The sequence below is a fragment of the Colossoma macropomum genome, unplaced genomic scaffold, assembly GCF_904425465.1.
Source record: "Colossoma macropomum unplaced genomic scaffold, Colossoma_macropomum, whole genome shotgun sequence".
Lineage (NCBI taxonomy): Eukaryota > Metazoa > Chordata > Actinopteri > Characiformes > Serrasalmidae > Colossoma > Colossoma macropomum.
This window is the reverse complement of record NW_023494795.1, coordinates 30,218,617-30,233,371: the sequence shown is the minus strand read 5'-3', so window position 1 is coordinate 30,233,371 and position 14,755 is coordinate 30,218,617. Positions and strand designations below refer to the sequence as shown.

General features: G+C 37.6%; 1 protein-coding gene across 2 annotated transcripts in view; it reads right to left on the bottom strand.

Moving 5' to 3' along the window:
• The window catches only part of LOC118815793 (serine/threonine-protein kinase D3-like), a 93,528-nt gene that overhangs the window by 38,396 nt on the left and 40,377 nt on the right, over positions 1 to 14,755 (bottom strand). For both annotated transcript variants that reach the window (XM_036582155.1, XM_036582154.1), the window contains exon 3: positions 8,145 to 8,283. In XM_036582155.1, the coding sequence (XP_036438048.1) occupies positions 8,145 to 8,283 (139 nt within the window). The remainder of the gene's footprint in view (positions 1 to 8,144; positions 8,284 to 14,755) is intronic.

Here is a 14,755-nt window from a genome sequence, read left to right as displayed (position 1 = left end):
AGTGCTACAACAGCAAAGGGAGAGCAAAGCACTCAAGAAAAGAAGTAACAATAAGAGAAGTAACAAACAAAGTAATTAATCTTGTTACTTAACAAAGTTACAGGTTACTTACTGCTGTAAAGACAATCTTTGTAATACTGAAGTTAAAAAAATGAAACTGAAAGGATATTTCAGCTGAATTGCACATGGAGTATTGTATAAGGAAAATTGATTATATTGCACATGGGAATGGTGATGTATGAACAATATAAACAGATATAAATCTGAGAAAATAAAGTTTCCTTAGGGACCTGTTTTGCCACACAATGTCGTGCATGTGCCATCCGCCATGAATTTAAATGATTTAAAATGTGTTTTAGGTTAAAGCTTTCTCAAGATTATCGCAAAACAGTGTCTCAGGCATCAGACAGTGTAGTCATAACCATTTCATGCAACAACTTTCTGTGATGGAGCTTCTAGAGGCATTAAAGACGTTTTCAGACGTCTGGTTCCTATCACCGCCACTGTGAACAATTCTGATTCTGTAAGTTTCCCTAGAATGAAGCATTTCACACTAATGACTTTGTTTATATCTTAACCATTTAATTATGCAAACGTTTAGAAAAATCAGAATTTAGAAATTCTCCTTTAAGTAAAATTACTGGAGAATACAATTAAAAATTAAAATATAAAAATATGACATTATATTATTTATATTATAAAAAATAATATCAGTTATCAGCATTTTAAGCCCCTTAAGACTGGCATTGATCTCAAACATAAAATTTTCATAACAGTTGGGTCCTGATAATTTGATGCACTTTAACCACTGCAGTGCGAAACAAATCAAACCAAATCAAAAAACCTCTGTCAGCTTCAGCAAACAAACTAAGTGTGAAAACAGTGTGAGAGAAAGTAAACGAAAAACAGGAAATACATGGCAGCAGCTGAAGATACTGTAAACTCTCCATCCCACATTCACACATTCATATTCTTCCACACATTCAACACAATCATACGTTTATTGTAATGACTTCATCCGCATTTACAGTTCTTGCTTTATAAGAAATGTCCTAGGCCTAATTTCTGAGTGCCTTAAAAGAAAAAAGCCCTTTCCCTTTAATTCAGCTCTACGAACCTAAACACCACTGTGATATGAGAGAAATTGGCCTTAAAAGCTCCCAATGGAGGCTTTATAGTTATAATAATGCCTTTCTTCTAGCTATCTGCAGGTCTGCTTGCTTTACTTCTCTTCAGAAAAACAAGTCTTGGTGTACTTTTAAAACAAACTAACCAACACTGAGCAACAGCCAAAGCCAGGCAGTCACTGCTTCCATGTAAGTCATGGTATTAATAGCGAGTGGACAGATGTGTGTGCCTACAGTGTCGTCTGAGTGATGTTTCAGACATTGAGAAACAGCCTTGAGGGATAGGTTTGGGGCCTGAGGAACAATATAAGCTGGACACAACACATCACAACACATATCAATCACACATCACACAGCATTCCTCACAACATCAATCAGTATCATCATTAGGCTTCAACTGCGTCTGCTGGACACAACCTGATCATTCGAGTCTGTGCTATTTTGAGTTTCACTTTCAGAAACTTTTCTCCTGTAGGGATCATTCTACTGAACTGGTTTAGTCTCACTTCCTACTCTAAAATGCAGGGGTGTGGCTAAAAAAGGCCCCGCCTATGGACTACAACTCTTTGTGTTTCTGAAAAAACACATGAAATGTGGGACAGCATATTTTGAATAAAAAATAAACTTATGATAAATCAAAATCTTGTAACTTCAATTTAAAAGAAAAAAAGAAAAAAAAACATGAATTTGTATAAGTTGAAATGTATTTGTTAGGGTTTAGGACAAACACCTCCTAACAGAAAGTACCCTATAAATGATGATTTTTTTGTATATATTTACCTTATTACTATCTGAATTAATGCCTTAGGTTTAAATAGATTATAACATAATCCTTGTAAAGATCTGAACTCTTAATTTTGCATAGTTGACTGTGGGACTGCAGTTTGAACTATTTCAGTAGAATGTATATAGTGCTGCGTATAAAAAGTCTTTGGCCACTTGAGACAAATGTCTTTGCCAGGAAAATCATTATATAACATTAGAATAAATACAAACATAAATAAATAAAGTAAAAGAAAGTTAACAGAATGTGTTGTTTGTCAGTACAGTTCTTGATATGTTGTGAGTGGGTTAGAACAACACAAGTTTGATTCCTGATTTCTTGGTGGAATCAAGCCACTATATGGTGTTTATTATTGACAGTCTGGTTTTTAAATGGTTAACTCCTCTTGAACAGCTTATGGTGATAATATAATTGTATTTATGTCTAATATATTCTGCATTAAAAACAGGTTTTTATCAGCACATTCAAAACAGTGATTCACAGAACACTAGCAGCTTAGTGTTGCATGTCGAGAATGAGCTTGAACCTATCATAGTCCACTACACTAAAATATGCTAATGACAGGACTACAACATGTCCACCGGAAACTCACAGCTCCAGAGCAAGCGCAAATGCAGCTGACTTAATGTTTACAATGTGTGGACTGATTAGTTCACAGCTAAAATAGATAAACAATGTAGGTATTTAAAATTATGATGGTGTCAAATATGTACTCCATATCTATCTAATAAATGGTTAAATATGGTGTAGAGTTGTTCTAGTAGCAGGTAGCAGTAGCTTAGCATGCTACATCTTTATAATCCACTGTCCTTGTTAGCACCAGGGGCTAACATTAGCTAAACGAGCAGGCCAAAATATAGCTTCACAGCTCAGATTCAGGATACAATTCATAAATTCATAAGAGGAAATTCACAGGAAAATAAGTGAAATAAACAGAGCTGGATAAAAAAAATATTAATAGTTAAAGAGAAAATGGGACTCAACAACCGCCTGCAAGACCTGGTAGACCACCAAAACTGTCCCCATCCGATAAACAGCACTTAAAGCTTTCATCTTTGAGAGAGAGGAGAAAATCAAGCTGCTTCAGATCTGAAAACATCCACAGGTGTTTCTGTCCATCCTTCCACTGTGAGAAGACGACTCAGCGCTATGAGTCTGAAAGGATGTGTAGCTGTCAAGAAGACCTCACTGAGAAAAGGAGACAGACACATCAAACAAAGAAGCTGAACAATGGAATGACCACCCAGAGTCCAGACCTCAACATCACTGAATGTGTGTGATTACTTCAGAAAATGATCAACCAACTTCTAAGACTGAACTTAGAAGTGCAAAACATCCCTGCAGATTTCTTTGAAAAACTGAAAGTGAGTCTCCTGAAAAGAATGGAGGACGTGATAAAGGTGAAGAGAGACAAAATAAATGCTGAAAATTTGAGGTTTAATTTTCTGTTAAATATATGTTTTCTGCTTTTTTTCTGACACTGAAAAAATGAATAGTTTGTACTTAATCACTGTTTTGACTGGAAATGTAATGAATGAAGGGTGGTCTGTGACTTTTGTACAGTACTGTATATCATTAACATGATCAGCTTACAGGCAGCATCAACACAGTGCCAACAAAGTGTTTAAAAGAAGTATTAAAATACTGAAAGCAAAAGCACAGAAGATTTTACCACGCTGTAGTACTGAAACAGCACTGAACTTTTGACACGTTGTGCAGCACTACTGGATGCATTAGAAACAACAGCAGCTCTCTCTTTGTAATCAATAAGCTAACACTGAGACTCTTCAGACTCAAAACAGCTCCATGGCAACGGAATTCCCGAAGCGTCTGCGCAGAGGAATGCGCTCAGAGGAGGGGAATTCTTCCGAAGAACATCAGAGGTGCGGAGAAATGAGGAAAAGACAAACCACACACTGGTCAGCCAGGAAAGCACGGCACCACAACCCCTCCGCAGTCATTACAGCTCAGCGTCAAACGCTAAACGATAAGAGCGGCACTGAACACTTGTTCCTGATAGTTCACTCCTGTTACACAGTGGCACACTTTCACTTTGCTTTAGTGCTGTAAGCACTGACAATATACAGAAAAAATTAATACATTTAAAACAGCTCGTCCTAACGTATCCGTCGCCAAGTGCCTGCAGTTTTTCAAAAGTATCTCCCACCTTTAAGATATATTAGAAGGGGGTTTTCCTGGTAGACTCTCTCACTATGCTACAGGAGACAACAGACATAGCAATGTTTTGTTTATTTTCAGTTGAATTTTGTATCATCATGTAGATATGCTGGAAATGTTATGTTGCTTGGCAACAAAAGCCCACTGTTAACAAACTACACTGCATGACACGCACTGTTTATTGAGATTGTTAGGATTATTAGGGATGTTTATGATGTGACTAAAAACAGCCTTTAATGCACAGCCTCTTGTATATCGAGTACTAATGCACAGTCTAATGCGGTTTGTTGTTTCAGTATCAGTAGTGAATAATTCAGTAGTTACTCGGTGATAACTTAATATCTTATTATTATACTGAATAATAAGCCTGGGGCTAAAGGGGTTATCTCACTTGACTGCATTTCTAAGTCACAGAACAGGGTTCCAATGTTGAATGTCAGACGTGCTGTAATGCAACCCAAATCAGCTTTGTTTTACTTTTTAACCTAATCACATTCATGAGTCTAGACTGAGATAAGCTGTTTTATGTTTTAAGCTATTAGTTATGCGAGCATTTGCTGAAAGGCCTGCACTGGTAACCTAGAATACACAAATGTAGAGCAAACTGAATCTGAAAGGTCTGGCTTTGTTTTGTTGTTTTTTTCTGTCCAGACTTCCAGGAAGAGCTCAGATACGTATTAGATATGTGGGAAAAACACATACAGTCTAAACTAAAGCCTGTGTTTAGCATTCACTTAACAACAGCAGGCTTTCAGCCAGGGTCAGAGTGATTCACTAGCTAACATCCAGCACAGTACACAGCTCAACAACAACGCCTATCTGTTATTGCCATCCGTCTGAGGGTGAAGCGAAGCTGCTGGCACCAAGGCTGAAGGCCAGCAGCCAGAAAGCACCAGAGAGGAGTGAAGGAGAACAGACCAGGAGACACCACACTGCCGTGTGTCTGCACCAAGAGTGGATAGCATTTAACAAAATTATGTTTCTTGTGATTTTGCACCCCTATACAGTCTTATGCTGTAAAAAAATATTATTTCCTAGCCACATGGAAACAAGTGATGGCTGTGATGTAGCTGTGTGCTGCTGTACACTTACAGTAACAATCCTAAAATACAGATATTTCCTGTATTTCTATATAACAATGGTTAAAGTAATGCAATTCAGTAGCCAGTAATTTACTGTAAATTTACATATTGTTGCTGACCCAAATAAAAAACCTCTATTTTTAACATTTTTTATTTTTCTATGTCATTTGAACATAGCGGCTGTCCTTCACATTGTGAAATTTCTTCATGATAAATGGACCAACAGAGATGCTCTACAATCACTGTTTTCTTATTTAGAATTATAGATATAATTCTGTGGTTTAAGAAGACATCATGAAAGTAATGTAGACTATTTCTAAGGATCTTTCTCAAGAACAAATTTAAGAAAAAGATTAGGCCAGACGTTTTTATTAAAACGCCTTTTTAACTTCAGTTCCCATAAATCCTGTGCAATACAGCTCAACGTCAACCTCATAGTACTTTTCTGTTATTCCAAAAAATATGTTGATTTCACCATAAAGTGATGAATACAGTGTTTTACTGTGAAACTACATTAGGGTTAAATATTGTGCAATCCTGGCAATAAATAACAGTGCATGCAGCAGAACACCCCCCTCAAATGACATTCTGCTGAAGTTAAAAAAGCACTTACTGCAATCCTAGACAGAGAATAAAACATATATTGCTACTGTCAGAAGAAAATCTTGTATCTCCAAAACGGTAACTTGACAGGAGCAGGAAAAAACTTACTTTACTTGTAATGTAAGTCAATGGAACCAGACTTTTTCATTTTGAGCCTTTTCATTTAGTCCATTCATCATGCAATTTACGTACAATATAAAGGGCAACAGGTATTTTTTACATTATGTCAAAAACTGAAAAATGAAAAAAAAATAAAAAGGAGATACAAGGTTTTGTTCCGACAGCAGCGATATACAACACTTCATATACAACATTAACTTATTTAAAATATTGAATAAAAAAGAATAAAAAAATGTAAAGAAGTGTGTTCTCTGCAGAGGATGTGTCTCGTAGAAAATCAACAAATCATGTAATTTGATCGGGGCATCCAAACCTCTGCACACAACTGTATACCCGGTTGGTCACTTCGGGGTTAAAACCGCTGGTTTATATCAGAGGAGCTTTCACAAGTCAGCTCTAGAAAAGGTGCCAAAAGTTTACAGCCCATAACAGGACTGAAAGAAAGAGAGAGAGAGAGAGAGAGAGAGACGTAGAGAGAGATAAAAAAAACAACTGATGACAAGCCTGATGCAGTGCATGCACAAAGTTAAATCAAGCGAGAACTCTGCACCAGAAGAAGCCTGCACGAGGAGGAAGTGGTGTATGTGTGTGCAGTGCTGTTTCTGTGCGGAGAACATCGTATGTGGAGTTCATGAATATGAAAGCCGCAGCTGCTCAGGTGTTGGCTGAGTTTCACATAACGCCGTCAACAGGCAACCACACCACAGCAGAGCAGGAGGAAACCAGCATCTAACCAGCAGCTTCAGGTGCGTCTGTGCTGTTATACTGCGAAAGTCAGAGACCACCCTTCATTTATTTCATTTCTATTCAAAACAGCCACACAGTACAAGCTCATCACTTTTTAACATCAGCAAAAAGCAGAAAACTTAAAAGAAACTTACACACAAATTTTTTTTTTTTTTCACTAAATTTAATATCAGGTATTTTCAATATTTGTGTGTCCACTCTTTGTCTTTACCACAGCTTCCATTCTTTTCAGGAGACTCACTCTCAGTTTTTCAAAGAAATCTGCAGACACACCTCCAAAGTTCAGTATTAGAAGTTGGTTCATCATTTTCTGAAGTAATCCAAACACTTTCAGTGATGTTGAGGTCTGGACTCTGGGGTGGTCAGTCCATTGTTCAGCTTCTTTGTTTGATGTGTCCGTCTCCTTTTCTCAGTGAGGTTTCTTGACAGCTACACATCCTTTCAGACCCATAGCGCTGAGTTGTCTTCTCACAGTGGAAGGATGGACAGAAACACCTGTGGATGTTTTCAGATCTGAAGCAGCTTGATTTTCTCCTCTCTCTCAAAGATGAAAGCTTTAAGTGCTGCTTATCTGATGGGGACAGTTTTGGTGTCTACCAGGTCTTGCATGGTTGTTAAGAGTCCCATTTTCTCTTTAGCTTTTAATCATTTTTTGAACTCCTGTTTTGGAAACTTCTGTTTTTATTACTTATTTTCTTTTGACTTTGTCCTTCCCCATACATGGATGATCTTACATCTAATCTCTCAGAAATATCTCCTGAAAAATTCATAGCTTGTACTTAATGGCTGTTTTGACTGGAAATTAAATAAATGAAGGGTGGTCTCTGACTTTTGCGTGGTACTGTACCAGCTAACCCTGATGACGTCTTCTTTGAAGCCTTTTTGCCTGAGGCTGTTTAAAAATATTAAATAAAACATCTAAAAACACCTTGTGATGTATAGTTTTATCTATATAACTTTATTTTACGTTATTGTATGTATTTTTTAAATTATTTTTACTTTTTTAAATTTCCTTTGAAAAATAAATTACAAAGGCATGCGTAAGCACCAACTTCAATATATACATTTGTCTCAGAAGCAAATACTAAACATTCAAGCATAAAACACAAAATTAAAACATACAAGGTAAAAACATCTGTCAGATAATGGAAGAAATCCAGGTAATCAGGTGCATCCAAACTTTAAACTAGTACTGTATGAGCACCTTTGCAGAATAATTAAGCAACCGGTGTCAAAGCTTATCCACATTCATAGTTAAACAAATGGAAACAGTCTAATGTGTAAAAAAAAGAATATAATAAAGTAATGAATACTTTGATTCAGCAGCACATTAAACACTGTGTTTATAGAGATCATTCAGTGTGATCACTTTTTTCACTGTTTATGTCCTCGCTTAATCCAAAATGTTACGACAAAGTGTGACTGAAAGGTGACAAATTTAGCAACCACAAGCCGAACAACTCCATTTCCTCCAATCAGAATAAAAGCCCCACAGTCACTCACCTGAGAGTACCACCTCTATTAGATCTCCTTCATGGATGTCTTCAGCTGACGTCAGCCGCTGCAGGATGTTGTCTGAGTTCAAGTCGTGGCGAAAGAGCAGGATCTTGTCGTACATGCCAAAGAATCCACATTCTGGAAACTGAAACAGGACAAAGACAACAGAGTCAGCCAAAGTAATTACATTATTTTTTTTAATGTTGGATAATCTTATCGAAATGAATCATTCTGAATAAAATATAATTAATTACAACAAATTATTAATAGTTCTGCTATTGTTACGATGTCAAGCTTGTAATAATAGCAAAAACCTCTTTGGTGCTATATAGAGCCACATACAACACATTCTCCGTCAATCTGAACAATCCTTTCATGATGCAAAGAACCCTTTAGTCATGCAAAGGGTTGTCTGAATGTTCATGGTTCTATATTGAACTGTTTTCTTTACTAAAGAACTCTTTAAGAACTGTCTTTATTGAGAGTGTAATATTCTATCAAGCAGCATTGTATCCCTCACCCTCGTCGGTTTGACAGAATTCAGGATTTTGAATCCTTTATGTGTTTTCTTCAATCAAAGTTTACTTACTATAATACCCAGTATGCAACATGCAAATATTTCATACAACCATTGAGAACCCCCTCACTTCACCACCAGGGCAACAAAGAATTCCTAACTGCTAGTGTAGAGGGTAATAGACAAGACAAACACAGACAAGATATGCGTTTTTATAGCAGCACTGTTAGCTAACTGGCAACCATTAGCCAGCTAGCAGGAAAAAAATCAAACAGGCCAACTTCATATACTCAACCTGTAGTGCTTGTAGGTTTTCATAAGTTCCTCCCATTTTCAAGATACATCATCAAGAAGGGTTTTTTTCTGGCCTTAATACCAGAAAAAATCTTGCTCTACAGCCTACTGTGACACCTCTAGGCAAGTAGGCATGTTAACAACAGATGTAGCAATGGTTACATTTTTCATTTGGGCCAGAATTTCCCTTCAAGAATGTTATTTCTCCTGAAAAGTTACATTTTTTGATATACAATGATGTAATAAAATAGCATAAATCGCCACACTTCCTCATCTTCAATAGGTTTCTAACCTGGCTCTAACCTGACTATATGGCCATCACTCGGCCCTTTCTGCACATATTGCGTGAGCTGTTGAAAGAGTGTAAGCTGGAAACCCAAGCCTTTGGCAGCCCCTCATTAGAAGGGCAGCCATTCATCTGCCCTTGGTCATCAATAATGCCTGAAGCGCAGCCACTGAGACTTTACAGTCAGCATGGCATAACGAGCCACTCAACCACAAAACATTCCACTGGCTAACACCAAACCTCTGCCCTGGACAACACTGGACAATCTGTCAGTAGCACAGTTTAGCGTTGGTCCAACAATGTAGCCTCATGTTGTAGATCGATACACAGCAAAAACATAAGCAACGATACATGCGCTGAAACAACACATCACTTACTGAATTAATTCAATGTATTTGAACCAAAACAAGGCTAACAGCTAAACAACTGCACCTTGTTCAGCACAATGAATGGTTCTGTCCCTGAATGCACACTACAGTGGACTATGAGCAGACACGCAATACGCCACGCTCCACAGAACAATCTAAATAATTTACAGCCTCATGACTGACAAAGCACACTAAGTGCTACGGCTAATATGCAGCCTAATAACGTAAGTCTTTAGCCTTAGCTTATCACTTAATTATCTGAAACGATGGCTGTTAGCCACTGAAAATGATACTAAGCAAGTTGCTGGATATGCTAGTCTGCTGGAATTGCATCTTAAAAGTAATAGCTCTAAGTAGAACATCTAAAATCTTTAAGTTAAATAAACCAATAAATTTTTAAGGTTGATAAATGAAATCTATTAACACTTAGCATTAGCATGCATTAAATATGTAAACCATGTTGGTTCAGTGACTGCTGCGCAAGAAGAGATCATTTCATTACTTCTTCCCCTCAGCAGCAAAACACACTTGTTGAAGATATTATGGTGGCTCTTGTGAGCTGAAATATGCAGTAACTAGTGCATTAAAACTCCACAGCTAAATACAGTAGACAAAGACAGTACAGGACAACCCATTGATTTTACTGCAGCTGCCAGTATGTATCTGTTACTAAATCCAGGTCAAGCTTTCGACGCTCTGATGCTGCATAAGCCCTTGGCTTTGGATTACAAAAGGCAGAAAGAAATAAACTAATGTAATTTAGAGACCTGTAAACAAAAGTAATGCCACAGGGCTTACTCACGAAGAGGAAGGTTTAGCGCAACGCTAACAACATCTCCACATACAGCTAAACAAAAGAGTGTGACAAAAAATTTAAAACCACATAATTTTCTCCTTAATTTGCATAAAGTCAATGTAACTTAGCCACGCCAACACATGTTCGGTGTCCTGAGTTAGCTTTTTTAGGTTTTGCACTGGAGCTACAAGGCTAATGTAGCTAATAAATAACGGAAGCTTACTAGCACTGTGAGAATGGATGCATGTCTAAATCATCATGTACTTGTCAGAAATCTCAAACAGACTTCCTTATGTGGTTTCTGACACTGCATGGCATACTGTTATCTATAAAAACAGACAAAACTGGGGAGCTCCCAAGTAACACTGCCACAGCCATCTTTGGCCAGGAGCCTGACGGCCACCGCACACTGGATGCATCATGGAGCATCCAAAAATTGGAAAGCATTGTTTTCAATGGAGGTGCTCACACCGGCACCATCATTTAGTGTTATTTCTTCCGTTGTACCGTTCAGCGGAAAAATAGTGATTTAGTTAGTTTAGTTAGTTAGTAGGTAGTTACTTAGCTAGTTAGTTTAATCAGCTGATACCAAACAGGGTAAAATTTATACAAGTACATTCTAAAAATTGTGCTCTCAATGCCCTTTGTACAGTATCTGCTACACAACGCTATGCAACATGGCATGGTACACATCTCGTATGTGATGGCCTTCAGATAGCATAATTGTCCTTACTCTCTTTGAGTGGGTAGGGTGGTCCTTCCTCTCCCTCCATCACTTCAGCACAATGCTACACTACAAAAAAATGGTATCTTGTAAAGTTAAATGATCTTAAATCCAGTTAATATATATCTAACATTTCCCATTTTGAGATCATTGTGCACCTATTATAAGATTATCTAGCTTATTTCCAGATTTTTTTTACTTGTTTTAGGTCATTTTATAAAGAAAAATTATCTCACTATACCGACAGATAATTTTGCTTTCTTCAAACAAGCAATTATCTGCCACTATAGTGAGATAATTTTCTTGATAAAATTACCTAAAACAAGCAAAAATGTCCAGAAATAAGGTAAATAATCTTAAATTAAGCTTACAGTGCAGTCAATGCAGTGTAGCCAATGCAGCTACCAATGCTAGCCAATGCTAGCCCTTGGCTGACGTGACAGAATTAGCTGTTATATTCTTCTCCTCCAAGCATGCTTAGCTCTCCAATGACGCTGCGTTAGCAACAGTTTGAAAAGATGGAGTGAAGCTTCATGTCTTTGAGGAAGCACGTGCTAGCCTTAACCAGCTTAGTAGCGAGTGAAAGCATGAAAGCAGAGATCTAGCTGACGGTGAATTGTGGGAATGGGGGGGTGGACAAAAGTAGAGGCAAAACTGGGTATGTGCATTCTGACAATTTTCTATATTTGAAAATCTCTTTTATGAAGGCTTAATAAACTATTGGCCAATGTATTTTCTCACAGACCTTCTTTAATGCAACATAACAAACAACCAAATAGAGATTTCAGTGTTCAAACACTGGCAGACCAGAACGGTTAACGAAGTACTTGAGTACCTGGTTGTCCCTGGACAAATTTCAGGCTTCAAGATGAAAGCTCCTACTGTTTTCAGTTATGCTTCCTTTTTCACAGATAACAGTTCACACAGTGTGAAAAACCACATAAGCATCCTCTGTTGATTTGTTATATTTGGGGTAGTTATTATCAAACTATTGCTTGTGTCGCTGTCATTAACGTAGAGATGTGATTGACTGTGAGGTCTAGACTGATCAGTGATCTTTAGCCCTTAGTTTGCAGCTGGCGCTAGGACAGGCCTTGTCCATCCACCACGTCTAATCTCCAGGGGCTCTCATGCTTTTACTACAGGCGGATAAGTAAGTGTTCCTAGAGGGGAAGTAATTTACCGTGCCACCCAGAGCACACAGGAAAAAGCTTTTGCGAAATACTTTTTTTTTCTTTCTTTTTGTTTGGCTGAGATTCGGGTGCATTGCAGCATTTGCATGTGCATGCATCGTCGCTGGAAATGCTGCAGATGCTAAGCTAACTGAATTTTCCAGTGGCAAAGAAATGAAAGTGCTTCAAATTTAGAAAGTAACTGCATCTGAATTGTCGTGCTGATCTCCGCTCCCCAACACAACCATGCTTTAACAGAGAGAAGCTGCCATTACGGCAGGGAATAACAATTGCATGTTGTAAAATCAAATTGTTTCTCAGTTATTGAACCATTTTGTCAAAAGTGCAGATTCTATAATAATTCTATAATGAGTATTACAATTTTCATTATGTAACAAACAATGCAATTAATTATGTTACTGCATTTAAATATTTATATATAATATACATTAAATATATAGCACAATGACAGTAATACTTTCAGAAATCTGAGGCTTAAAGGCTGCTTCAGCGTACACAGTGTAATCATCAAGTGCTGTGTTAAATGCTGTTGTAAATACAGACAAATAGGAAATGAAGGGGTAGAAAGTGATTGAGCTAGTTCTGTGGCTCCTTGCAAATCTGTCACCTCACTCAAGTGCTCAGGAAAACACAACAGGAAGTACGGCTGACCGGATCTCCGGTCGCCATGACGCCAGACTCGGGGAAGGAGGAGGTTCAGTATGAAGATATAAGATACACAGTCACAGTAACTCTCTCTGACTAGGCCTAATTCCCTCAGTTAAGAGGCTCTCTCCTCCACAGCAGCACATTAAAGAATTCAAAACTGGAATATGTAGATTCACAACAGACGTCTGTGAGGATTTTGCCAGCTGATCCTTTGTAGCAAAGTTATGGTGTGAGGTGGACCAGGCTTTGAAGGTTTCCTTATTTACAAGTGACCACTGACTATAACCACTCCCTAGCAGGGAACCCTGACGGTTCTTTAGTAAAGAAAATGGTTCTATATAGAACCATAAACACTCAAAGAACCCTCTGTATGATTAAAAGGTTCTTTGCATTATGAAACGGTTCTTCAGATTGATGATGACTGTGCTGTAGATGGTTCAATATAGAACCTTTTTGAAAAGGGATATACATATATAGCACCAAAAAGGATTCTTCTATTGTTACAACGTCAAGCTTGACCCCAAAAAAGAACCCTTATTGGTGCTATATATGTATATCCCTTTTCAAAAAGGTTCTATACAGAACCATCAACAACACATTCTCCATTAATCTGAAGAACCATTTCACCACGCAAAACCCTTTAATCATACAATGGGTTCTTTGAGTGTTCCTGGTTCTATGTAGAACCATTTTCTTTACTAAAGAACCTTTAAAGAATCTTTTTTTAGGTGTGTACATCAGAGGTTGCCAACCACCAGGTCGTGTACTGGTAACAGGCCATAAACAATGTGGCACTGAGCAGGAGGAGTTAGTAGCCTATCTGTTGACATCTACCTTTTTATTGTTAATGTTATTATTTTTTTTTCAAGGCTTAATGTTTCCCATTAAATTCCATGGAATTTTAAATATCTTTGTACATCATGTCTCTGTATGGCCTCAAGAGTGTGTGTAGATTGCTACAGGCTCCTTTTAGCTAAAGGCTAACATAAGAGAAGTAAAACATGAAAAACCTGATTTTATTAACTAATATTTTATTGGGGCTGCAAACAGCATTCAATCAAACAGCTAAGTAAAACACAGAGCAAGAACTGTCCAAAGGAGCTACATGTCCAGGATTACAAGGACTGTCACCTTTATAGAATATCCCAAAAAAGTCTACCAATTTATGAAATGTCTACAGATTTATTTATCTATACATTCATTTTCACTATGTTTTTGCCACTTTCCACAACAGAAGCATGTACAAAACAGCAGGTTTAGTGGGACAGGAAAGCTGTTTTGTGAGCCTGCTAATGTGATCATATTTGCCACCTCCATTTTCGTAAAGCAGCATTTCCTATTTAGCAAGATAAGCCTAACATTCAGGGCTGTGCAAAAGGAATGTCCTTCGGCTCTTCTCTTACCAGACTTGTCTTTGGGCTTAAGTTATCTGGATAAAATCCTGCTTTGTGAAAAATCCTCTCATCATTCTGTATTACTAAGATATATTAATAGAGGGAGTGACACATATTAGGTTCCAGGTAACATCACATCAAAAAATGTTTCAAGGCCTACTCCAAAAGCCCTTAGAGCTCTGAAAGCTGTGCCCTCATTCTGTAGTCAGCATAATGCCCTTATTATGAATATTAGTTCAAAGCAGTTTTTTTTCTCTACAGGAAAATTATATGCTGCTTTCAAAAATCTCTCCTATTGTATCCTGTGGTAAACAAAAATGTTCCAAAGCTGATCTTTCGTTCTGTGTACACTTTCCCCCAAATTATACCAATACCTGTGACTGATACCACAAAGTGT